The following is a 27,049-nucleotide window of genomic DNA, read 5'->3' as shown; positions in this document are numbered from 1 at the left end:
TCACATGACATTTCTTTTTTATTTTATTATAAAAAAATACAGAATCCAAATGAGGTGGTGATCCGGATTTACCATCAGCACGACGTCGAAGGACGAAAAAGCGGCGTGGTGAAGGACGAAGCTATAGGAGACCAACACGTATAATAGAAAACAACCCCCAGCACCCACCATGGGCTGCTCCCAACGCAAAGACTGACCCAAAGCGACTCCCCACAACCCCCCCCTCCCCACCCCTAAGCCCCCCCTGGTCCACCCCCCTTTTTCCTCCCCTCTGCTCAGAGCTCCCTGCGAGTGCTGCTGCCCTCAGCGCTGCTCCCCATCTCTCTCACAGTCGCTGTACACAATATAGATATTTATATATATAATCTATATATATATAAAACACAGAACCGAAGGCTTGAGGGGGGGATTTGGGGGTGGGCTGCTCCATATTGAGGACCCTTAAGGGTACCTGGAGAGCCACGTTGTACCCACTTGCCTTCCAGAACCACGACCCGGTCAGGACACATACAGGGAGATGGGGGGGGGGCACAGGGGGAGGAATGCTGCTTCTTTTAGTGTTGTTTTGTATTATTATTATTATAATAATTATATATATATATATATATTTTAGGGCTTTTTTTTTTTTTTCTTTTTTTTGTCGTTTTCTCTTTTTGATGGTTGGAGATGAGCTTATTGCAGAGAGATTTCAGCAAGTCCTAAGTCTAGAAAATGGCCAACAAAAAAATAAGAAATAAAATAAACCCTTTCCATAAAATCCATTCTCGACAATACATTAAACCCCCCCCCCATATCCCACCCCAAAAAGAAAAGAAACCAAACCCCAAAAAACCACACGCTCACATACAGCTGTATGTACAGGGGGGGCCCAGACCCTAATAGAAGGGTTGGATTGGGGGGGCCAAGTGGGGAACGTGGTGTCCATGGGGTGGGCTCGGGGCTGCCATCCCCAGTGTGAGCCCCCCCCTTGGGGGTGGGGGGTGCAGTCCTGGATTTAAGGCGAGGAGGGGCCGGGCCCCTCTCTGGTTCATCTCCCAGCCCCGTCCTTTGGGGCTGATGGCAGATCGGGATTTCCACGTGGGTGTAGAGAAGGAAGAGAAGAAGCCAAAGCCGTTGGGGGCACCGTGAGCACGGCTGCGTGTTGGCCCCAAATGCACCTCCAGGATGACATCGATGGCAGAGCTGTGCTGGGAGGCAGCGAGGAGGTGGAGAGCATCGACCCAAAGGCTGCTCCATTCTGGTGCAGGAGATCCAGCCCCAGCGAGGCACAGGCAGTGCCCACTGCCCCGCTCCAGCCCCGGATCCAGCCGAGCGCCCGGAGGGGCTCCCGGTGCCACGTGGGACCCCCAAGTAATGCTGCATGGCTGCCCCATGGGGACGGTGAGCAAAGAGAATGGGGCTGCCCTGCTGTCCTCGTGTCCATCCAGGGTTGTGTCCCCATGTGCGGGTGGCACCGTGCTGCATCCATCTGTCCGTCCATCTCGCCGTGCCAGGCGAGGGCGATGTGCCACAGGGTGCCCGTGTGGGTCAGTCTGACACGGGGCAACCAGGGCAGAACCAGCCAAGAAAAATAAAAAATCTTGTAAAACAAATAAAAAAAACAACAAAGGAAAAAATGAAACCAAACCAACCCCCAAAAAACACCCGACAGGACTCTATATTTGGTCTAGAAATGTAAAAAGCAGCATCCTATGGGAAGGTTGCTGCTGCAGGGATGGGTGCTCTCCGTGCTCATGGTGATCCCCATTCCCTGCTGTGATGCAGGATGCAGGTCGGGCAGGGTGCAGTGGGGCTCCTGGCAGTGATGCAGCCCCAGCTCTGTCCTGTGTTGGTGCTGAGGCTGCTCTGTCCCATCCCATCCCATCCGTCCTGTGGTGCTAAGAGCCCAGCAGAGTCCAGAAGACCGGAGCGGCCACCAGCACGGCACGAGGCACTGCAAGGCTGCAGCACGAGTTGTTGCTGGTGAAGATGGGCTCTGGGGACTCATAGAGGGAATCGTCTGCAAAAAGGAAAGAGAGAAGTGTGAGCTGGTGTAGTCTGCCCGGCTCTACGTGGCACTATAATGGGTTGGGGTCCAGATGGGCGCTGCGTGCACCGACCCCACACAGCAGGAGCTCAGCTCCCATAGAACATCCCCGCACCAAGGGGACGAGGTGGGGGTCCCGTCCCCGTGTGCCAAACATGAAGGCAGTTCTACATGAGGTGGATGGGATCCAAAGCACGAGCAGCTCGGACAGCAGCCAGGCCTGGAGCCGGCCCAGCAGCTCGGTGACAGCCGGGTGCCAACACGGCGCCTTGGGCACTGCGACTCTAATGATGACTCAAGCTCTAAACACACTCCCTGGGCTCTGCCTGCTTACACTGCATTAAGGATCTGGACCCTTCTCTGCTCCTGCAGGGTCCCCACTAGGGATGTGTGTCCAGGAGCCCTCAGACCCCCCAGGAATGGGGAGCAAACCCTCCCTATACATCACTGCGTAAAGGCAGCCTTATATCTCCACCAGGCAGCAGCATAATGTGGGCAGAGATGGGTTCCCCCCTCCATGCCCTGGTCTTGAACAAAACAGAATGATATTTTTTTCTACAGCCGGTTTCATTATATTGGGTTTTATTTTAAAGCCATGCAAAATAGGGGGGAAGAGGGGAAAAAAGAGAAAGACATCCTTTTAAATGGTGACATTTCGCAGGCACTCAGCCCTTCCCCAGGGAGAGCTGCTGCCATTTGCTAATTACACGTTAACAGGAGAAGAAAATTATTAATTTGTTTTTTTAAATGGCTGAGTTATTTGATTCTGAAAAGTAGCCACTGTGCAAGAGATTAGCAGGGTGGGGTTTTTTTTTCCCCTCTATCTGGAACCCAGCGGGGCAGCGACCTCGGCCACGTGCCACCCCCACAGCCATAGGGACTGATGTGCTGCAGGGATGGGATGTGGCCACTCCAAGAGGCTCCTGCCCCACATCGTCACCCCCCTGTGTGCCCAATGTATTCCATGCCCCCCCATTATGGCTGCATGGCTGTGCCCCAACCCCCTCCATGCATCACTTACTCGTCGGCCGAACGTAAACCTTCAGCTTGAGGCAGGGTCTGTCCACCACGTTTGGGGGGGACGCAGCTGCAGAGGGGCACAAAGCAGAGAGAAATGTCTATGTGAGAGCAGGGCAGCAGCTCAGAACCCCCCCACATTGCAGTGCCAAGGTGGAGGCTCAGAGCAGAGACCCACTCGTGGGCATGATGCTCAGCTGCAGCAGCCCCATATGGAACACAGTGTTGGGGGGGACATAGAGGGGACACTGGGGGCTGTATGGGCAGGAGGTGGCCGTGGTGGCTCCAATGGTGTTGCACAGAGCAATGGGTCCGCAAGGCAGGAGGAGGAGAAGGCAGAGCTCACAGGGAGAGACAAAGGGAGTAATTGCAATAATTACCTCGGTGAAAGTCCCCGCTCAATACGGGGAAAATGTGAATGTTATATATGTGCTTTTAAAGGAATTTCATTTTCTTTTCTCTTCCCTCTCTCCTCTTATTTTTTTTCTCTCTCTCTTTTATGAATTAAAGGAGAGAAGGGCGCATTACTCACCATAAAGTTTCATCTGAGCTTAAAGGAAGGAGGGGGAAATGGGACCTGGCTCACACAGCGATGGTGTTAAGGTGGGGAGGGGGATGACACCCACCTGCCCCCCATCTCCACCCTCATCTCTAGGGACACAGTGCCACCATGGCCACATCCCCACGGCTCAGAGCAGCACGTAGAGCTTCTCCCTTTTCCCTTTCCCTTCCTTCCCTTGTGCTGTGATTTCAGCATTGAGGGAAGGTCGAGGCTCTGTGTTATCCCCAGGGTCCCCACGTGCCCTTGACCCAGCACAGCAGCACAGCCACCATCCCCATGCCCGGGAGGTTAATGGCATTCCAATTTGTGAGCTCGAGGAGGAGGTAATTTCTTTTCTTTCATGTCTGCTAAATACGGCGCCTCAAAAAGAGGCGTAATTTCTAATGTTCCGCATGACATGAATCCTAACCGGTTTAGCAATGATCAGCTTCACCATTTACTTCTGTGTAATCTCTCCCTAACGACATTAAAAATATAGAAAAAAATAAATGAAAATTAAATATAAATATATATATATATAAAATAAATCGGGGTGAGGGCTCTTGCTTGTGGAGGGGGAAGAATAAAGAGACGTGGACGTGGTTATTTCACCAGTGACATTTTGCATGGGGGGGGGGGAGGAGGAGAGCGAGGGGGGCAAGATGGTAATTTAATATAGATAAAAGGAACAAATTAAGTGGGCTGCAAACAGGAGAGAAAAAAAAAGGGGGAGAAATAATAATGGAGATAAGCAGGGAGAGGAGAGCGGCGGCGGCGCCTCCTTGTGCCGCGCTGGGTCGCGGGCTCTCATTGCTTTTCATTCTGTTTTCCTCTCCTCATTGCCCTCTATGGTTTTCCCCCACCAGCTCTGGAGGAAGATGTTAAAGCAAGGGATGGAGTGCGGGTGCTGCTTTAGGGCTGTGTGGTCATTGCAGTGCTATGGATGCTTATCCACACTCACAGATGTAGTAATACTCGTGGCCGGGGCGGAACTCGAAGCCCAAAGAAAAAGGGGTGAAGAGTTGGAACTTCTCAGAGAACTTGAGGGGTCCGCTGGGTGAGTCGGGTCGGTTACACTCCCAACGTTTGAAGCCTTTCTGCCTATGGTCGCAGGACGCGTGGCCCTCGTAGTTCACCATATAGAGGACGTAGCGCTCCATGCGCTCAGCAGGCAGCGGCTCCTCGTAGTGTGGGCAGTAGATATCCAGGTAGTCATTGATGCTCACCTCCACCGTGTAGTCCCCGCGGTGGAACCTGCAGCATTGGAAGCATTAGAAGCAGCATCTCCAACCCCAAACCCCACCCTGACCCCAACCCCATCCCTAACCCAACCGCAACCCCAACCCCATCCCTAACCCAACCCCAACCCCATCCCTAATGCAACCCCAATCCCATCCCTAACCCAACCCCCTACTCCCCCATTTAGATCCCCAACTATTAGGCTGCCCCCCTCACTCCCACCCCTCCTTCACACCAACCCCAGAAGATTAAGCCCAGCACCTCGTTGTTATAAGATTAATAAGCCCGCGACGCTCGCTACTAAAGTAGCACAAAATCATTATTCACCACGATAGCATCGACCCCTTTTGGTATTAATGCCGATGCGTGCCACAATCCTATTGTAATTTGCGTTTTTTTGGCACTGATTATCTGAGAGATTAAGGGATTAGCAGAGACGGGAGAGGGCTGCGCGTGGCAGCTCCCACCCCGCAGCACCTGGCCCCTGCTCCTGGCACCCCAGGGACCCCCAGCTGCAGCCCCCCCCCCCCAATCCCAGCCTTGTGTCCCCCAGGACACCGCACAGTATTTCTGCTCTCTTTTTCCCTCTTTGTTAATTAATTGGAGGCTCCTGCAGTGCTGTTCTAGGCACTGTGGTGCATATCCCATATACACCCCATACTGCTGGGGGTCTGCACTCTCAGCACCCACCTACAGCCACCCCTCTCCCATCCAAAGCACTGCCCTACATCCCCTCCCCAAGCACCTAGGCTGAGGCTGGCTGCAACTCATCACATGGATGCCCTATGTGTCCCCAATGGGGACAATGATAACACAGGAGGGTAACCAAACCAGCATCCCAAAAAGGATGCTGTGATGAGGTATGTGTGTATGTGGGGGGGGTCCGGTCCTTGTGCCCTCCTGCTCGTTACCCACTTCATAAGCACTCTGATCACACAGGGATACGCGCTAATTAAGGAGAAGGGCTTTTTCTCTCTCTCTCTCTCCTTCCCTCTCCTCTTCCAAGTCGGTTGTGCCAACCCTGCCCCTGGCAAGGTAACATTTTAAAATGTAAAATTAATACAAAGGGCCTCGATTTACTGGGAAACAATTTCAAACACATACAAAACAATAGCAAAAAAAAAAAAAAGAGAGAAGGAAAGAAAGCAAAGCAAAGCAAAGCAAAACGTGCAAAGCTCCTCTGCCTTCCTTTTATTTATAAAAATTATTTATTTTAATGATTGTTATTTATGTCTGAGCAAAAAGGCGACTGTAACAGAAGGGCTCGTGCTCATCAGGGGAATAATAATAATAATAATTATTATTGTTGTTATTTTGGGAGGGGGGGAAGGAAGGAAAAGATCAACCGACTCCAAGGGCTTTTGCTGGACTGACAAAGTGGTGAATTAAAGGGGATGAATGGAGCAGACAGAGAGTGGTGGGGAGTAAGTCCCAGCATGGGGGTCTCAGCTGGAAGTGGGTCCTGGACCCCCCATGCCATGCCATGCCATGCCATGCCATGCCATGCCATGCATGGCCACCCATCCATCCCCATCCCATCCCATTCCCATCCCATCCCATCCCATCCCATCCCATCCCATCCCATCCCATCCCATCCCTGTGTCCCCATCCCCACAGACCCGACCCAACACAAGGGTTGGAAGACACAATGTGTAAAGGGAAGGAGGTTTTAGGGTGCAGGTTGGGGGTCGCAGTAGGATGCTGTGCTGGCACACAGGGACAGGCAGCACAGACAGCTGGGCACCCCAACCTTGGCAATGCCACACTGCATCCCCACCCCTACAGCCCTATACCCATGCAGCGCTCCCAAATGGGGCTCATCCCTAAGGACGTTCAAGGATGTGGTTGGGACAATCAAATCACATCCCCATCTCCATGTGCCAAGGACACAACAGCCACCAATGGTCCCTCAGCTGCCGGTGCCTTTGTCTTGGCTTCACCCTGGCTTTTCCTTCCAGCAAATCTTTATGCACACACCAAACCCCCCTCCCCTCCTTTACAACACCATCCCCGCCGCACCGAGGGATGCGGGGCCACGGGCAGCACGGCTCCGTCTGCTAATTTGTTATCGTTTAAAGTCGTTCAAGACCACAAAATGTCAACAGCGTTTTAAAACCCCGCCGCCTGGAACTGCCGTCCCCGCAGCAGGGCTGCCAGGCCGTGCTAATTAGAAGGAGTGGGATTGGAGCTTGTCTAAACGAGGCACGGCGTTAATTCGTCTGGTTGGAAATATACAATAAAATATACAATAAAATATAGAATGTAAAATATTTGGGGGTTTTGGGGTCGGGAGGTGAGGTTGGGGGGGTGGTTCTGTGTTACGACGCAAAGAGGCAATAAAAACCAGTGTGGAATGGTGAAAAAATGGTGAAATGCAGCAGCAAAAAGGGAGATATGGCGGCTGCTTCAGCTGTGAGTGGGGTAGGAGCGTCTGCTGTCATATGTGGGGCTGAGGACTTGGGGCCCTATGAGAGATGTGGGGCCTGTGCAGGGACATTGAGCTTATGGGGTCTTGGGGTGGATATGGGGCTATGGGGGCCATGGGGCCTGCAGGGTCCATGAGGTCTGTGATGGTTATGAGGTCTATGGGGTCAAGAGACCATGAGGTCTTTGCAATCTGTGGGGTCACAGAGGTGTATGGGGCTATGGGGCCTGTAGGGATATAAAGGCCTGTGGATCTATGGGGTCTTTGGGAATATAGAGGCTTGTGGGGTGATATGGGCCTGTGGGGATAGAGAAGCCTATGGGGTGATATGGGCCTGTGGGGATAGAGAAGCCTATGGGGTGATAGGGGTCTGTGGAGCCATGGGGCCTGTGGGGTCTTGGTGTGGGGGTCTGTGGGTCCTATGGTGGTTGTGGGGCCTGTGGGACCTATGAGGCCATGGGGCCTATGGGAGCTATGTGGGGTTTTGGGATGGCTGTGGGGCTTTGGGGTCTGTGGTGGTCATGGGGCCAGTTGGCACCTGTGGGATCTGTGGGGCCCATGGGGTCATAAGGCTTGTGGGGTAATAGTGGCCTGTGGGGCCATGGGGGCCATGGTGCTTATGGGGGCCATGGTGCTTATGGAGGCCATGGAGCTTATAGGGGCCATGGAGCTTATAGGGGCCCTGGATCTTGCCCAGCGCCCAAGGGTTAAGGTGGGAGTGCTGTTTCTCCGTGACAGAGATGAATGGAGCAGCCCCGGCGTCTCCCTCCGATGGGATGTTGCACTTGACAATTGACTACTCGCAGCTTTCAGCTCTGTCAGCTACCATTAAGGCTGGGATCCTGGCTAATTGGGTGCTTCATTAGGGGCATTCGTTACTGTTAGTGCTGCCTGACAGCCCGGCCTGCTCTGCTGGCAGAGGAATGGGGCTGCCCCAACCCTCCATTCCCCCCCCCCAAAGCCTGAGGAATCCCCATGGGGTGGGTAAGGGGGGATGACCCCAGGCTATGGGAGCCTGCAGTGTCCCTTGGGCTTCATCTCTCATCCTCATCTCTGGGGGACTGTTAATTGAGAACTCATGCGCTGGGTCCTTTTGCATGATAAGAGAGGAAACCCATCAGAGTGAAATTGCCTGGAATAAAATCTCAGCTTTAACGAAGCGCCTTGATACAGGGACACAGCACCAACATCTTCCTTTCCACCAAGGAGAACAACCCAAGGGCCCACCCTATGGCACAGCCCCACGCTGCTTTTGTTTCAATGCTTTCCCTATAACCCCCAAGCAACCATCATCCCCATAGCACTGCATGGTGCCAGCCTTCCCCCTGCACCCCCCTGGCTCCTGCAGATGCTGTCGGTGCCCACCTGCCGGCACCGCGGCCGCACCGTCCCTGTTTGCCGAGGCAGGACACGCGCTCTTTCCATCTCAAGCTCATTTTTTTGTTTAAATCTCATCTAAATTCAGATCCCGGTGACCCTCAGAGGACAGCAAACACAACCCCTCATACCCCTGCACTACGAACCCCATAGAAGCACCCAGAGCTTTGGGGTATCAGCACTTAGACCCCATCCTATGCCCTCACTGCCTTGCTTTCCCCTTGGCCATCAGCCTCCCTCTCCCATAAGGAGCCCCATTGAAGCTCAGCAGCCCCACACATCACTGCAGGGTGTTCGTCTCATGGTGATGTTACACCCTGCACGACCAGCCCGTGTCCCAAGGGTTAAAGAATTCAGCTTTTTCTTTCCTGAACAGCTTGAAAAGAGGTATGATTGCACTCAAATACATTGCGAGGAGGGGGGGGAGGAGGATTGGGGGGGGGGAGGTTGATATTACGGATGGAAAAGAGCTATTTAAGCTGAAGAACGGCATTGGCACATAAACAAATGGGTATAAACCGGCCATGAATAAATTGAGGCTGGAAATTAGGAGGTGTGGAACCATCAGAGCTTTGGAACCGGTGGGCTGCGGCTCCAGGGGTCCCCTCGGCCTCGTTGGACCCGGCCTTGAAAATCCTCCCTTCCACCTTCACCTCCAGCAAATCTCCTTCATTCAAATGGTCACAGCGTGATCAGGAGTAATAAACCTCTCGCAGAGCAAAAGAAACCGGCTCGCCCCTCAGCCCCCAGCCTCGCCCCGCAATGTCTGGCTGAGCTCAACCTGATGGAAATGCAAATAAACCACAGCGGACAACCGGGAGGACCCCGAGCCGAGCTCCCCCCGCAGGGAAACGTGCGAGAAAACAGCAAAAAGCGAGAAAACAGCAAAAAAAAAAGGCGATAAAACAGCAGCACCAGGCAGTGCCCATCCCGCGGGGCCGGGGGGGAATTGAGCTCCCGAGGGAGGAGGCGAGGACGCGTGATCCGCAGCGCTCCGGCTCTTTTCTCTATTAATCCCGTTGCTCTGCTGGTTCCTGGCATGTCCGTGGCCGGCAATGGACTTCACGCCGGGATCGTTTAAGCTCGTTTTCCCATCTGTTTCTTTCTTTTTTTTGCTATATCTCCTTGGCCGGCCGCGTTACTGAGATGTGGAGCTGCGATGCTGAGCGCTGCGGGGCGATGTGCGCCGTGCGAATGAATAGGGTGCCCCAAGTGGAGCTTCTGGGGCCGCTTTTGGAGCCCATATGGGGAATGGGAGCAGCTCTTGGGGCTGCTTTTAGGGCACCCGGGCTCAACATGAGGGCAGAGCTCAGCCCTCAGCACCACCCACAGCTGCCCCATCTCAAGGACTGCGCTCATTACATGTGTTGGTAAGACACCCAGCACGGCCATAGAGCCAACAGAGCAGGGCTGTGACCCCTCCCAGTCGGGACAGTTTCCTTCACTCCCCTCCAGCTCTCACACCCTGCTGCAACGCGGCGTTAACGCGCATGGCCACCGCTCTGCGGCACCGGCACCAGCGCAGCATGGCGAGGATCCCATCCCATCCCATCCCATCCCATCCCATCCCATCCCATCCTTCCCATCCCATTCTTCCCATCCCATCCCATCCCATTCTATCCTATTCCATCCCATCCCATCCCATCCTTCCCATCCCATTCTTCCCATCCATCCCATCCCATCCCATCCCATCCTATCCCATCCCATTTAATCCTATTCCATCCCATGCTTCCCATCCCATCCCATCCCATCCCATTTAATCCTATTCCATCCCATGCTTCCCATCCCATCTCATCCCATCTCATCCCATCTCATCCCATTCTCATCCCATCCACATCCCATCCCATCCGCATCCCCATCCCATCCCATCCATCCCATCCATGCTTCGCCATCCCATCCATCCTCATCCCATCCCATCCCACCCATCCCATTTCCCATCTGCCATGCTTCCCATGCCCAATCCATCCCATGGCCCATCCCACCCCATCCCATCCATTCTCCAACCCATCCCATCCATGCGCATACCACCATCCCATCCCATCCCTCCGCGATCCCATCCCATCCATCCCATCCCATCCCATGCTTCCCATCCCATCCCATCCCATGCCCAGTGGCAGCCCTACATGCAGCATTAGACAGCAGCCAGCCCCATAGCACGCCTCGGTGCATGCAGATGTGTAGCATCACTGCATGCTCCAGAACCACAATATGGCTCCAGAGCATCACAACAGCTCCAGCATCACAACAGCTCCAGAACCACAGCATGGCTCTGGTACCATGGCACAGCTCCGGCACAGCTCCAGCACGGCTCTGGCTGCAGCTCATGGTGTGCCTATAATGTGGTCTTATGGGACCCGTCGTACACACACCACGTAAATTATTTAATTTCTCCAAACTGCTGCACCTTTATAAATCATTAAAAGCTCCTTTTGATCTGTGTTAATGAGGTTTCCTGAATGTGGTGCCTGAAAACGCACTTCAGCGCCGGAGAGCGAATCAGCTAATTAAAAAAATAAAGAAGGAGCAAGTGGGAGCAAAGGGAGCAGGAGGAGGGATGGGGACATGGACAGGGATGGGCACCAGCATGAAGCCCTGAACATAGGAGGGCAAGAGTGCAATGTAGGGACACCATTATATTCCCCCCACCCCTTTTAGGAGAGGCCGTGGGACGGGGCAATGGGTGATAAGACACCATCGGATCCACCATCAGCCATCACTTGGCTGATATTAAAGCCCTGACAGCTTTAATATCAATATTTATCTTGACTCCCAAACTCTGAGCCTGGTTACATATTCAGCAGCTCGATTACAGTTATCTGGGATGATGGTGACGGCTCCCACCGACGGGAGGTTACCTGGGGCTTAATGTTGGCTGACAGCCCCGTGGCTGAGCCTTATGGTGGGGATGTGCAGGGGGTGGTGGGACCCTGGTGTGGATGGCAGTGATGGGTGGGAAACCCCATTAATCCATCACCAGCATCCAGCACAGAGCAGAGCTTTGATTTGGCTCCTGGCTGTGGGTTACAGTGCAAAACACAGCCCAAAGTGAGAACCCTGCTGCCTCCACCCACACAGCATTGGGTGCTGCCTCGTAGCACTGAGCGGCGCTTTCAAGGCCATCACACCCCAATGGTGCTGCTCACAGATAAAGGCTTTGTGTAACTCTCTGCAGGTATTGCATAGGCTCACCTGTATGGATGTCATGGGGACACAGTGAGCACAAACACAGCCAGGAGATGGGCACAGCCTGGGCTGGGCAGCACAGTGTGGGTGACACACATACATGGGCACACAGAGCTGCTGCTCCCCACCAGTGGGTACTTTCCTAGCTGAATTAATCACTGCCAGCTCACTGTGCTACTCTTATATACTCTTATATATATCTACACCCAAGCACAGTGGATGGACATGGGCAGCAGGGCAGCCAGATGGGGGGCATCCCCATCCTGTGAGCTGGAGATATCCCCATGGCCCCATAGATCCCTATGGCCCCATAGATCCCTATGGCCCCATAGTGCCCCATAGCCCCGCAGCATCCATCCCCCAAGTCCCTGTGTCCAACCAGAGCCTCCCAGCCTATCGAGCCCACGCTCCAGAGGTTCACTCATCTTCATTTCCACACCTCTCCCTTCCTATTTTCCCATACAGATGACAGCCAGAGGAGTGCCATCCCACCACTGGCCACAGGAGAATGGAAGTAACCTCATCCGGGCTCCCCCACGCTCCCCCAGGAGACAACTGCTCTGTTACCTGGGGCAACAGTGGAAAAATTATGGCTGGCATCTAAATTGCCATCATTATGCTCCAGAGCCAACACTCCCCATTTACACTTTATTGTCATCTTTTGCTTTAGGGAGATGCTGAGATATTACAGGACCGGGTGACAGAGTGGGATGAGATGGGGATGCATGAATAGATAGACATATAGATAAATGGGTACACCCGGAGCTATTATTTCAGCCTGTTTGCAGATCTAGAAGAGGAGCAGCAATCCTCGCTCCCGCGGGCGAAGGGGAGACTTTATAACAGAGAAGAAAACTAAATCTGGTTTAAATGCTGGCGCGTAACAGAGCGCTGTGCCCACGCATTGTGGAGCCTTCATATAGGGCAGAAGGGAACCCCCCAGCTCCCTGCCCCATAGACCTGTATAGGGAAGGAGCCCCATAGAGCTGCCCATCCTGCAGCCATGCCAAGGCATATAAGCAGCAGCAGAGGATGCAGAGATGCCCCATCGCTTGCTCTCACCCTGCGACGTCGTGCTCGGCCCTTCTCACATCTCAACTGCTCTCAAGACGACGCACTTATCTTATGAGATGTGCCCTCAGCCATTCGTTTTAATTTGGAGGCTGAACCACGGAGCTGCCTCAAGTGGGAGATGAGCTGCAGTGCCCGGGGAGAGGGAACTTCTCATGGGCTCTTGTGCACAAACAGCTCCCAGCAGCAGCCAGCATTGGGCTGGGGGAATCGGGGCACCCCAAAACCAAGCTGCTCCCCCACATTGATGTGATTTAGGGGAGCAGATGAATGCTGGAGTGAGTTCAGCTCCAGCTGAGTGTGCAGGAAGCATCGCAGTGCCTTCGTGCTCCTCTGCAATTAACACGGTGGTGTGGATGCTAATTAATTTCTCCAAGAAACCAGAGAGGAATTTGGACGGAAGGTGCTGGGAAATGAAGTAGAAGAGGTGGAAATCCTCAGCGTGGGACTTTGTCTCCCTGACCACAATCCCACTGTTCACCTTCAGGCCCCACTGCCTGCACCAGCCCTGCCCAAAGCAAAGAGACTTTGCCAAAGTTACACCAAGAAATGGAAAAGCCAATGGGAAAAGCTGGATGTGGCCATTCTGCCCTCAGAAATCCCTCCCCAGCAAAGCACTAAACCAGCAGCCAGGGCTTTCGGTTTGGGAATGGAGCTGAGCTAAGCAGGTGGACCCCGACGGTGGGCTCTGCCACCATGACAAAGTGCAGCGTGAGTTAAGGAGACGGATGGACGGGGAGATGGGGAGACACACGCTGATGGATTGATACAGGCACAGACAAGACAGGTTTTCCTCTGGCTCACAAGGTTACTCACTTTTCCTGGAAGAAAAAGAGCAGATGTCAATGGGAAAGATGTGGGCCTGGTGGAGAAATGCTCTATTTCCTCGTGCCAAAGATGCTGCTCAGCCCCCCCAAGTGCTCACAGTGAATTTGGGGGTGCACTGCATATATCCCCCCCTCCCAAAGCTCCTGGATTTGCACCAGCTGCTGCAACTCACACCGCTCACCCAGCATTAACATGGATGCTCGTTAGTCCAGCACTGAGACTAATCAATATTGCCATTAACGGACTACTCTGAATTAATGCATTTTAACCTGGCAGGCGTGAGGATATTGGTCATTGTGTCACCCAAGCTGGCAGGGAAAGCATTTCCCCTCTCCTGAACCAGCTCATGGCTGTCACCCCGAGCACTGGGCTCAGAGATCCGGCACCTGCAGCATCATCCTATGCAGCTCCATCCCTGCTGCTCCACCAGCCCCGACCCCATACCCACATCCCTGTGCCCCCATCCCCTGCCCCGACCCCATACCCACATCCCTGTGCCCCCATCCCCTGCCCCGACCCCATGCCCACATCCCTGTGCCCCCCATCCCTTGCCCCACCCGCCATGCCCCATCCTGTGCCCATCCCCTGCCCCGACCCATTACCCACAATCCTGTGCCCTATCCCCTACGGCCGGTACCCCCATACCCACATCCTGTTGCCCCATCCCCTGCTCCGGACCCCATCCCACATCCCGTGCCCTATCCCCTACCGCCGAACCCATACCCACATCCCTGTGCCCCCATCCCCTGCCCCGACCCCATACCCACATCCCTGTGCCCCCATCCCCTGCCCCGACCCCATACCCACATCCCCATGCCCTGACCCTGTGCCCGCTGAGCCCTGGGCAGCAGCACAGCCGCCTTCCCCCAGGCACCCCCCAGCCACCCTCTCCCGCTGCCTCGCAGCGCCTCTGGCTAAACAGAGATCAGAAATGTTAGATCTTTCTTAACATCTCCTGCCAGCACTGTCAGTGGCCCTCTCCAGAGTACCAGGGCCCTCTGTTATGTAAACACAGCACATTCTCTGTCAAAGATTAAGAAAAAAAAAAGGCTCATTTGCACATAAAAGCAGCCTCTGCACTAGTTACGGGCACTGTGGCATGTAAGGAAGGCTGGAGGTTAAACTTGCTAATAAAACCGGGCGGCACCGGTCCCACGGCACTGCCCTCAATCCCCCATCACCGCCCCAATGTAGGGCTTAGGGCGCACGGAGCGGGGTCTGCTTAGGGGGTAAGGGGGACACCGAGGGGAGGCACATGCCCCCAACGCCCCCTGGCACCCGCTGCCACCCCAGGGTGCCCCTCACCGCCCCCACATCCCCTGCTCGGCATCGAGGTTGGGTGACACCGCACAGCAAAGGGGATGCGGGCACCTCCTCGCTGGGTTGGGGGCACCGGGGGGGGGGTCCCCGTGTACGCCGACCCATAGCCCTGAACGCTGCGGGAGCGCCCGCCAGGCCGGCGGCAGCCAGCTGGATGTGCCGGCGGGGTCAGCACAAATGTAATCAGATCAGAAATTCATTGTCGGGGAAGAGACGGCGGCTGGAAAGTGTAACGCTAATTGCGTTAGAGCCGTCAGTCGTGGCTCCTCGCCTCCTGCTGCCGTTCCTGGAGAGACTCGAGGGTGTACGGCTGGATGGGTGCGGGGCACGGAGTGATGGGGATGGGGCTGGATGGGGATGGGGCACGGAGTGATGGGGATGGGGCAGGGCTGGATGGGGATGGGGCTGGATGGGGATGGGGCACGGAGTGATGGGGATGGGGATGGGGCTGGATGGGGATGGGGCAGGGAGGGTGTGCAGAGGAACGGGGCCAGGAGAAGGTGAGCAGAGCGCAGCAGATGGCTCAGGACAGGGCAGGGCAATGCAGCAGAAGGTGTTTATGGTGGTGGCTGACAGCAAAGGTGAGAGGGGCACAGCGCTCCGGCAGGGGGTGAGGAGAGGAGGGGAAGGGAAAGCAAGGAGGCTGCTGCGCTCTGCAGGTCGCTGCCACGCCTGGCCTGCATGTGTGCACTCATGCACACCCGCCCCAGCATGCACAGGCCCGTGCACACCCACTGCAGCGTGCATACGCCCATGAACACTCCCTGCAGCATGCATGCACTCATACCTATCCGCTGTGCACATATAGACACCCAGCTCAGCATGCACATACCCATGCACACCCATCCTGCACGCCACTGTGCCCTGCAGCTGCGTGCAAGCCCTGCATGTCCCTGCTGCAGCCATGTGCCAGCCCATGCACGAGGCCACGCGTGCTCATACGTGCTCAGGCTGCTCACGCTGAGCGCCCTAATTAACACGGCTGGTGCTGATAAGGGGGAGCTGCTGGGGGTTATCTGCTACAGGCAGCTGGGGACCCCCACTGGACAATGGTGCCCAGTTGGGTGCACCACCCCTGTGCACTCAGTGCCACCCCACTGTCCCTGGGGGTCACCAGGCAGGATCCAAACCCTGTTACCCCATCAGGATGGTGCAGGACTTTGCTCACCATCACGGAGCTGTAATTCATCACACCAAAGCTCTGTCAGCTCCCTTTGACTGGGGGTGGGGGGAGCGATGCAATGCCTCCTGTCTGCCCAACCATTAATTATTATTTCCTGGCTAATGATGAACCCTGACTTGCAAAGCAGGTTGCAGCTGTGCGTGGGAATGAGACCCATGGGCTCCACCCCTCCCTCGCCCCACTGAGCCCTCTATGTTGCACCTGCACTGCTGGGTGGGGTGGGGGGGGGGAATATGGGGAGGGTGGGTTGTGCACCAGACACCCATTCACCACACCTTGCTGCACACTCTGAGCATGCTCACCCAAAAAGCAGCACCTTGACTGCAAAGTGAACAAGTGTGCTAAGTGCACGGAGCACAGCGGGTGCATGCAGTGTGTTAAGTGCATGGAGCACAGCGGGTGCATGCAGTGTGTTAAGTGCATAGCGCACAGCGGGTGCATGCAGTGTGTTAAATGCATAGAGCACAGCAGGTGCATGCAGTGAGCAAAGTGCATGGAGCATGCCCAACACATGCAGCACACCAGGGCTGGGTGCAGCTGCATCCTTGCTGCAGCAGCAGGCGGCTGTGTTGCTGGAGAGCGCGCTAAGTGCAGCCCACTCCAACCGCAGACCCCGAGCGCTGTGCACCGAGGAGCTGATAACGGGATGATAGGGCTGTGTTAATGGAGAAAATCCATTTAGGTTCACTCGATACTCTCCCCACAGGCTTTCATTACACCTCAGGGGTCTGCGGAGCGCCGTGCCCTGAGACGGGCAGGCTGCAATCCCGCAGCACATCGCTGCTCATCCGCCTCTGCAGAGGATCTGGAGCAGCTGCAGCATGTTTGGGGCTGGGAGCTGCAGCCCTGTGGGGCTGTGGGGACAAACGCACACCCCACATACACATACACACATACACACACATGGGGCTGCTGCCTGACCCATGGCGGAACGAGGAGGAAACTGCAGCGGAGCCACGGAGGAAGGCAAAATAATTAGCGGGTGCTCCCAGGCCGGGCTGCCCGCCCCGCACGCGCTGTTTAAGGCTAGTTAATAGCTAGTGTTCTCTGGTTAGGCCTGAATGACATTTCCAGAGTTATAATAACTGAGCTATTACTTGCCGTATTGATGCATTCCCCCTGCCGGCAGCCGGCTCATCCCGCACCGCGCCGCGCGGCCGCCGAAAGCTCCTTTAGTCAATAGCACTTCTATTTTTCATTACTCCCTGGAAATGTGGCTCTTGGAAGCTCATCCGTCATTCAATTACGCCCTGGTTCAGTCCTATCATACACGTGTCATAAAGTTCCTCAGATCTGAACTGCTGTTAATTTTCTGCGCCGTCCCGAGGGGATGCCGGGACGTGCCTGGAAAGGCAGCAGCGCACCGAGGGCATGATGGGACCGGGCGCTGCAGGATATAGGGGGGGGGTCCATGCTGCAGTGGGGCTGGGGGTCCGCAGCCCCCTCCCCATATTACCTCCCCACATGGGTCCGCTCCTCGGGTGGTGTTGGTTTAACGGGGCCATCTCCCCCCTCCTCCCCTTCTTCCCCTTTAATCCGAGCGGTATCCGCACTGGGCACGTCCGTGTTGGATAATCACCTGCCTGGCAGATTTGTCACTGCACCAGATGTAATCGGGGAACTGCTTGCTTTCTTGCTTTCCTTTTTTTTTTTGCTTCTCTCTTTTTTTTTTTTTAACCCTCCCTCATTTTCTATTTCTTGGAAGCTGCAGCTCCAGGCGGTGCCCAATGCTCCCCCACCCATGGGCAGCTCCAGGCTTTGTTCCCACCTGTGCTGACTTGTGGTGCATTTCAGACCCGGCCGCTATGAACCCAACCAAAGGGATGCATGGGATACAGGTTGGTGCAGCCCCCATACATGCAGAGAAACCAAGGCAGCAATGGGACCCTATGGAACTGCAGCCGCACCCATTGAGAACAGCCAGCCCTTCTCCGTGCTGCTCCCATCCATGGACAACCAAAGGGACTGAAAGGCTTTTAGGGTTCACCACCCCCATCCCAGTGCTCACTGAGACCCATCTGCCATCCCAGCGGAGCCTGAAGTGCATTACAACCATCACTGACCACCAAGAACCACAGGGCTCATGCCAGGATCCCACTCCATCCTATTGGGAACAGCCTCCAACCCCAGCTACCAGATGAGGCACATGGGGGGACCCATTTGTACCTGAGCTATGTACCCCCCAAAATACCAGGTGTGGTCACAGTGCATTGCTGCAGTGAGACTCACAGTGTGGGCCCCAAGCCCTGCAGAGGACCCCCAACCCACAGACAGAAGGACTGATGGACACACAAGAGGGCAGGGCTGGATGTGGGGCTGAGCTCCCCCCATGTAGGCGTTCTGAGGGTGGGGGCTATGGGGAACCCCCCCGGTCTGAGCACCAGCAAGGGGTCTCCCCGGCACGAGGCCACAGGGCAGGGGGTGCGTGGCCCCTGGCAGGGTCAGGGCAGCGCCCACACTGGGGGTCCTAACAGAGGCAGCATTGGGGTCAGGGGCCACAGCAGCGCTCTGATCTCCCTGCCCAGAGCCCCCCTTGATCTCCCCCCCCCCTACACTCCTTCCCCTCGTGCTTCCCCAGCCAAATTTGACCTAATTTGCCGTGAGCCGCCGGGGTCTGCGCAGGGCACCGAGCTCCCCCAGCCCCACCCTGCTCCTTTCACTGCTTTAAGCCTTTTGGCTTTGTCCATTCACTCAGACACTAATCAGATTAACACCATTCCAAAGGTGGACCCCCCCCCTTCCTCCCTCCTTCTTTCTCACCCTCTTTCCCCCCCAAAACACACACAAAGCAGTTCCACCCACCCCAACCAGGACCTTCCCCCCTCCATCGCAGGGCAGTGGTGGCACTGAGAGCAGAGTGGATTTGGATGGAGGACAGGGATGGGGCCAACCCCCCCACCCCAGCACAGTGATGCTCATAGGGATGATGGCAGTGATGGCAGCGGTCCGACACAGCGCCATCGGCACGTGCACCCTTTGGGGAATCCCTCTCCTTTCTCGGAGACGTTTCACATTTCGATTCATGCTAAAGAACTGCTTGGGAACAGAGGAAACGGACCAAAAAGAAAAAGCCAACTTCCCACCTGCCTTCCCCACAGGGGAGAATCCAACCCCATGGAGCAGCAGTGGGCAACACCATGACCCCAAACCCAACTCAGCCTCGGGGGCAGCCAAGACCCAAAAGCAGCCCAGGAGTCACCCATAGGGACTCCCATATGGACACCCATAGGGTCACCCCAGGGAACAACGCAGCTGTTCCAGCCCATGTGAAGGCAGAGAATCCCCCCTTTCCCCCCCCCCAAAAAGGAACTTTCTGCCCCTACCCCACGTGCTCCAACCCTCCCCCCACCCCAGAACACCCAACGTCCCCACCAGACCTTAAAAATGGATTTCAGTCCCTTTTTGGGGCAGCTCTGTGCACAAATGCATTCGACACGGGTGCTCTTCCCCCGGCCAGGATTGTATGCAAAGGCAGTTAGGGGTCAATGAATAATTCATAGTCCGCTGTCTTTCAGAATTATACTGTGGCAAAATAAATCTGAGACTATATAAAAAATAATTCCAATAAAAAAAAAGGAAAAAAAAAGAAGCCAGGGGGGCCCCGGGACGCCCCAACCCTGTATAGGGATGAAAGCCCCCGTGCTGCCCCCACTGAGCAGCTCCATATTCAGGTCTGTAAGGAAACCACCTTAAATCCTTCCTGTGCTTTGTTCCGGGCGCCTTTCAGTGTGTCTTAAGGAGATGGGGAGGTGGCCAGGAGGGGTGAAAGGGAGGGGGGGGTCCTTTGATGGAGCCCACTCATCCGAGTGGCTGCTCGAGTTCAAGGGGCTGCGTGCCCAGGGGGTGGCAGGGCAATGTCCCCAGTGCCCGTCCCCCAACCCTATGGCTGTACAGGGAACCTCCATCCCCCCACCCCAACACCACCAAAATGGAGAGCTGAACCCATAGAACTGTGGTGCTGAGTGTTGGGGGGTGGGGGATCAAAGTAGGGCAGCCCCCAACCCCAAGAACCCCCAATGCAATCCCCATCCACAGCCCCGCAGCTCCCGGGGCCACGTGCTCAAGGCACGATCCGCTCACGGGGAGGAAAGGAAGCAGGAGTCACTTTAATTTGGCTATTTAAAAATAAAGAAGTAACGCAGGCTTTGAAAGCCTGGAGGGGTCCCAGCGGAGAGACCTCCATCCCCCCTTCAAAGGCCGCCTCTGCTTTCTTCCACCCGTTAGCAGCATACAAAGGTGCGCGAGCACTTTCGTCTCTGCGGAAAGACCTTTTTAATTGGTTCCAGGCAGAAGGTCAAAATCTCTCCCCTTCCCCACACGCTTTTCTGAGAGGGGGAAGGAAAAGAAAACCTGAGGGTGGGGGGGAGAAAGAAGAGGTGGGGAGGAGAAGAGGAAGGGAATGGGGCTGGGAAGAGGCGGAGGGGGCTGAAAGGTTGGGGAGCACCTGGAGCTAATGGCCCCAGCGCAGGGATTGGGGACATCAGGAGGGACATGGGAGGTGATGATGCTCATGGATGGTATCTGCAGGGTGTAGGGGTGCAGGCAATGCTGTTCCTCGGTTCCTGGCTCCTGAGCCTGAGGCTGGAGGTGTGCTCACCCAACAGCTCGTTGGTGTCCATGAGGGTCTCCGGGCAGCACACAGGGCCCAAACCCCGACCCCCATCCCCATCCCACACCCACACCGGAGCCATCGTCCTCCCACCACTTGGGTTTCCTTCCACGGAAGGGGAGCTGAGCAAACGCATCAATTATTGAGCCGGGGCGCCGCGAGCCCGACGCGTCCCCTTTGCTAATGCCGCTCAGGTAGAGCAGCACGGAGCTGCAGTCAGACACCTCCTAACACGATTAGCTGCAGGGCTCTTCCAGCGCGCTTCAAGGTCAATTTTTCTGAGGCTGACAAAAGGCACCGGAGGGTGGAGGCTCTCCCAAGGATGGCACAGGCAGCCCCGGGCACTGGGATGGGATGGGGACAGCGGGGATGCCCGGAGGAGCGGTCCTACACCATTCGGTTTTGCATGGAGCAATTGGATCCATATGTTCCCCAGCAGCGGAAACCATTTCCCCCCTCCATCCCTCCCGGCCCGGAAACTGCTCGGCCCCTTCCAGTGCTCTGAGTAGGGCAGGAGATGGGATGGGGCCAGGAGCGCTGCGCTATGGAGATGTGTGGGATGGGGTCTGGGTGAGAACGGGGCGGCAGCACCGTGTGTGCGCCATGGGGAGATGGTGATGGCACGGCAGCACCCAGCCCAATGCTTCCTGAGCAGCACTCAGAGCATCCTCTGGGCACAACGGGGCCGTGATGCCCATGGGGTGAGGCTGCTCACGGGATCAAGCTCCATAGGGCACAACAAACACCGCCACAAAGCCATTCTGTGCCCCTCCACCCCATGGCGCCGCACTTTGTCCCCATGCGGGGATGGCACATGGCGTTCAGCTCCCAGCCACCGCAACAAGGGCTGAGAAACGTACCCAAAGAGGCACAGCCTGAGAGCTCCACTCACATAACCCAAAGCCCATCTCTGCTCCCAATCCCTGCCACGGCACGAGTGCCTCCATCACCGTCAACGGAACTCATTTCTGCTCTTTGCATTATGGAGAAGAGCTGGAAAACAAAGCCCTGGAGAGCGAACAACCCTGCAAAGAGGAGAAATTAAAACCAAAAAAGACCAACCCCACATGTAAATCATATTATTTCAAAGCTGCCCCTCGTCAAACCAGTCTCTCAACTGGGCGAACTGGAGCCACCCACACCTCGAGGAGCGCAAGGAAGGAGCGGAGACGCAGCACCAATGCCACCCCACACACCCTGACAGCGGGATTGGGGTTAAATGGGCTTTTTAAACACCTCTGAGCTGGTGGGATGCCACGTGCTGCAGAAGGACGCCGTGTTATTTTTATCATTGCATTACTTCCAGCTTAATTGCTGGGATGGCAGCAGCGGCGCAGAGTGGGGTACGGGCGGTGGCGGCTCAACGTGGCCCCGCGCGCCGCTCTTTGTCCTCTCCAAAAGGAACAGCAAACACACGGTGCAAGAGCAGGGCAGCAGAGCAGCAAACCCCATAAGCACAGACCCAAAGCTACGCATAGACACCACATTAGGGGCTGGGGACACCCCCTCCCATCCTCATCCCCCCCCTTCTGTTGTGACCCCGGTGTTGCAGCAGGAGGGATGCGGGTGAGCAGCGCGGAGCAGCGCCGCTGCTGAGAAATCATCTCGGAGGGAAACAAAACTTGCCAGTCAGCGCTCTGACTAATGGCATACGGGAATTAAGACAGCAGAAATGCCCCGCGCTGCCAGCAGCTCGCAGGCAGGTGTGTATGTGCCTGCTACAACTTGTTTCGCAGGGAAAGGCAGCTCCGTGGTTGCTCTCCGCCGCTGGGAAACACCCAAATGCATTGAGCAGATGGGGCTGAGCCAACAGCCCTGCGGGTCCTGGGGGGCCACGGTGGGATATGGGATGCAGCAGGATGCAGTGGGATATGGGATGCAGTGGGATGCAATGGGCAGCGCATGGGGCAGCTCTATGCAAGATGCATGCGGTACAAAGCAGGAACTGAGCAGCACGGGGCGGTGGCAGCAGCATGCATCCCAGCAGTGGGAATGCTGCATGGCTGCATGGGGTGGGGTGAAGAAATGCTCCCCAGCATTGGGCACACTGCCCTCCTGATCCCAGCACAGCAGCGGGGTGTTGAGCTCCGGCCCTATCTGCCTTGGCTTTGTTATGGGGTCAAGCAGAACGGCCGCGATGCGGAGATAGGGAAGTGGCGTTTTACCATCAGAAAAATGACTCGCAATATTAATTAATCCTCAAAGCACTTTACGAACATTAACTAATTAAGCCTCCCAAGCCCTCTGCGAGGTGGGAAAGGTATCACTGCCCTCGTTTTACAGCTGCAGGGGATGCAGCACGCGGAGCTGTGGGGCGAGCAGAGGTGGGGCCGGGACCCCAAGCCCCCTCCCAAGATCAGGATAGGGTCTGCAACCCCAGTGGGTCCCACACTATGAATTTCTGTGTCCACAAAGGGGAGCTGGGGCTCAGCCAGAGAGCGGATGAATTCTGGTGTCCAACCTCATGTTGGGGCGCAGTACAGACCCCTAAAAGCACCCCCAGGAGCCCCACAGTACCCAATGCAGCACTGCCTTGAGCTGGCAGCCAGCACATCCCCACAGTGCTCGGGCCCCCATGCAGGACAACCAGTGTGGTGCAGAGCATGGGATGCCCCATGGTGAGAGCCCACGGCCGCAGCACACAGTTCTAGAGGAGCAAAGCAGAAGGGCTGAGGGGCATTATGGAGAGCAAAGCGACCCGGCGCGGTGTGAAAGCGGCTGGGTTATCAACCAGCGTCTCAATCACGCTGCATCGATCCAGATAATAGCAGGCAATTGTTCAGATACAATATCATAAAGTCTCCTTAACTACAGCCATAAAGCTTCCCCCGCCTGCAGCTCTCCCGGGCGCTCCCCACGCAGCGGCTTCGCTCCTCCGGCATCAAGAAGAGCACACAGCATCGCGGCAGTGCTGGAGGAGCACCATGAGCACGTGCTGGGCTCTGCTGCATCCCCATGCCCTCGCATGCTCCATGCATTGGAGCTCCTTGGCACCTCCAGTGCGGTATCATTCATCTATTACCATCCCTATGCTGCAGGAGGAGGGGGCACCCCAGGGCCTGGCACACAGCAGCGCAGTGTCAGAGTGTCCCCAGCACTTCAAGCCGTAATGCATTGCATTTGGGGCAGCTGCACCACCACCATTGGACCCCACAGCACTGGAGCTCTGCACGGGGCTATACTCAGCACCAGGGTGTCCCCATGCCCTGGGACAGCCCCTACCTGTCTTATTGTTTGGCCACAGTAAAGCAGAAGGATTTGGGTCCCGGTGACCCCCGGGAGTCCCTGCCTGCGCCAGGGAACGCTGCTCCTTCATGTGCCGCTTAATGAGCACAAAATATTTCCATGTTGCAATTACTTGGTTCGTTTGTGCTGCTGCGGGCAGCACTGGCGATGGGAAAATCCCTCTGGAGCTGCTGCAGCCACCCGTGTTTGGGGAGAGTGGGGCTGAGCCCCATAGATTGACGCCAGCAGTGGGGATACATGGCTCTGGGGGGGGACCCGGTGTGTGCAGGAGGGATGTAGGGTGTGATTCCCAGTCCTACCCCCACGGGATGGGATTTACACCCCCACCCCCATTACAACACAGCGGCCAGCAGCAGAGTTCATTGCACCATAGCCACACCTGGGCCCATAAATCTCCCTTTACAAGGCAGCCCGGTGCGGTGATTTATAAGGTGAAACCAATATTAAAATGTTTAAGGTAAAAAAAACAAAAACCAACAACCAAACACACAGAGCCCAGCTGGGCTTTATCCCAGGGGGGGTAAATGACCGGACACGGCGCTTCCTTGGGACCCAAACCCCACATCACCACAGATGGAGCAGCTCCATGCAACCCCAGCATTGCTCCTCACCTCAACACAAGACACTGCGGCTGGGGGAGAGGTGATATCTGTGTTCTGAGCTGGGAACTGGAGCTCATTCCACCCTCATGCATTGCTTGCACCATCTGAAGGTCCCCGCGCCCGACCGCGGTGGGATGGACAGAGAGGAGAATAGGAATTGTGGCAGTGCAACAAAAGGCTGCGGGGTGTTTGTTGGGCACAGGGGGTGTTGGGCACAGGGGGTGTTGGGCACAGGGGGGACCCCACGGCCTCACACCCTCAGATAGAACAGGGCAACCTCGATGCTCCCCAGGACCCTGCACTGAGCCGAGCACCGCGGTCCACAGCGGCAAAGGGATGGTACCATGTTGGGATGCTCACTCTGATGCTCTGTTTAAGTGTGACCCCACAGCCAGCTCTCATTGAGGACAGCAAGCAGTGATACGGGCACTTTGTGCTCCACACGGAGCAAAATGGTGGAAGAGCATTGGAAGAGGAGAGGGGATGCAACGCGAAACAGCGAGCGGCGATGGAACCACACAGCTCCCCGAGCACCAACGGGTGCGGGAGCAGCAGAAATCCAACCCACCAAAGGGCTCTGAATGCAGCAGCCACCAAAATATTGCACCCAAAAGATGGAGTTGGGAGGAGAAAGGAGATGGGAGATAAAGATGTGATGGAAACAGAGCGGGATGTGGGGAGGGGACCCTTTGTGCGAAGGGTAGTGATGGCGGGGTGAGACTCATCAGAATTAATAGCAAAGCAAAAAGAATCACCTTTTTCTTCTATATTAAAAGCAAGTATGGAGGGATTACTGAAAATAATAGTAATAATTAAAAATAAGAAGTAATTACAACCACTTCCCATTCAACCCTATGGTTGATACAAGAGGCGCCCACTCAGCGCAGAGATCATGGCGGGCAGCGCCCAAATGCAGCGGTAATGGGGGACAACATGGGGACCCCCCTGTATCCCCAAGCTTTGCCCCCCACTCTATTTCATCCCCCCCGGCTCATGGAGATGAATCCCAGCCCCGACGCAGGCAAATCCAGCAGTGCCAAATGTAATAAGAAGCCACGATCGGGCGAGCAGATAATAATTGGGATTATGGAGCTGATGGAGGCAGCTCCCCCTGCGTGGGGACGGCGACGGGGATGCAAAAGAAACCACCACTAAATGTGGATGGAAACCCAAAGTGAAAGGGAACGGCGGGCGCTGGGCTCAGACCATACCCAGTAACAGCACATGGGCTGCAGGAGCTGCTCCTCTCAATGGAAACGGGATTGGGGAAGAAAAAAAGGAAGAACTGGGCTGGTTTCATTTCGCCGCCGCGCTGATAAAGGCGGCTGGATTGAAATATAATGTGTGTATTTGGATGGAGGTTGAATCAAAAGCACTCGAAGGCACAGCAAGAAATCCTCCTGGAGGACAACGGGGAGGTGCTGCAGCTGCTGGGACACACAGCTTGATGCTGTGAGCTCGTAGGGAGCTCTGACCATACCCAGAGCTCCGGGAGAAAGAAACCAACCCTAGGAAGGTGTCCTTTTCTGCAGGGAGAAATAAAGGGAAGGAAGGAAAATGCAACAAAAGTTGGGTTCAGCTGGAGCAGGGAGCACCGCGGCACTGGGGAAAAAGATGCAGAGAAGTCGGGTGCAAGAGGGGAGCAGGGAGAAGGCATGGTGCATGCACAGCACGGTGCATGTACAGCACGGTGCATGCACAGCACGGTGCAGGATGCAGCACGGTGCATGCAATCCGTGGGGCTCTCGTGCTGCAGGTGGAGCAGCACAGTGCTGTGCATCGGCGCCAGCCGGGCTCTGGGCAGAGTGTCTGCAATGAGAACATCAATTCTTAGGGGGGATTTTGGGGTGGCACAGCTTAAATCAGGGCCTGCTCTGTGGATAGAAAGCAGGCAGTCGGGGTTCTGCATTCAGCTGATCCCAGTGGTGGAAATGCCGGCGGTGATGGCTGCGTGTGTGGTGATACCAGGAGCTCAATGGGATGCACCGTGCAATGATCCCACGAAGGCACCAAAGCAGCACGGCAGAGGAACCTGCAGCCGCATCGCCTGCCCTATAATCAGCGCTGGGCTCAGAAACAAGGAGGGGAATGTTTCAAAAGGGACGGGGGAAAAATACATATAAAAAGACATATAGAAAGCAGCCTCAACCTCCATCCTTCCCCACGAGCACCGGCCCACCATTAATGGCCCATGGGGGCAGAGCAGGGCTGGGAAGCAGGGCTGCGGAGCAGAGCGATGCGATGGCTGCACTCCATAGCTGTGCTATCCCCATTGCAGTGATGGCTCAGGGCAGAGCTCAGCTCCTTCCCAGCACCACAACCATCAACCCACAGCCCTGGGGGGGTCAGTCCTGGCTGGGACAGCACCAACCAAGGACACAC

The 27,049-nt window shown here is 55.9% G+C and overlaps 1 protein-coding gene across 1 annotated transcript in view; it reads right to left on the bottom strand.

Moving 5' to 3' along the window:
* Window positions 1-27,049, bottom strand: part of EFNA2 (ephrin A2) — a 31,197-nt gene continuing 4,148 nt past the window's right edge. The window contains exons 2-4 of the mRNA XM_015886372.2: window positions 4,546-4,838; window positions 3,048-3,113; window positions 1-1,999 (exon numbers count right to left, since the gene is read on the bottom strand). Coding sequence (XP_015741858.1) covers window positions 1,878-1,999; window positions 3,048-3,113; window positions 4,546-4,838 — 481 coding nt within the window. The 3' untranslated portion in view covers window positions 1-1,877. The remainder of the gene's footprint in view (window positions 2,000-3,047; window positions 3,114-4,545; window positions 4,839-27,049) is intronic.

Source organism: Coturnix japonica, chromosome 28, assembly GCF_001577835.2.
Source record: "Coturnix japonica isolate 7356 chromosome 28, Coturnix japonica 2.1, whole genome shotgun sequence".
NCBI classification, from domain to species: domain Eukaryota; kingdom Metazoa; phylum Chordata; class Aves; order Galliformes; family Phasianidae; genus Coturnix; species Coturnix japonica.
The sequence above is the reverse complement of the archived record's forward strand: the minus strand, read 5'-3'. Positions and strand labels throughout refer to the sequence as shown.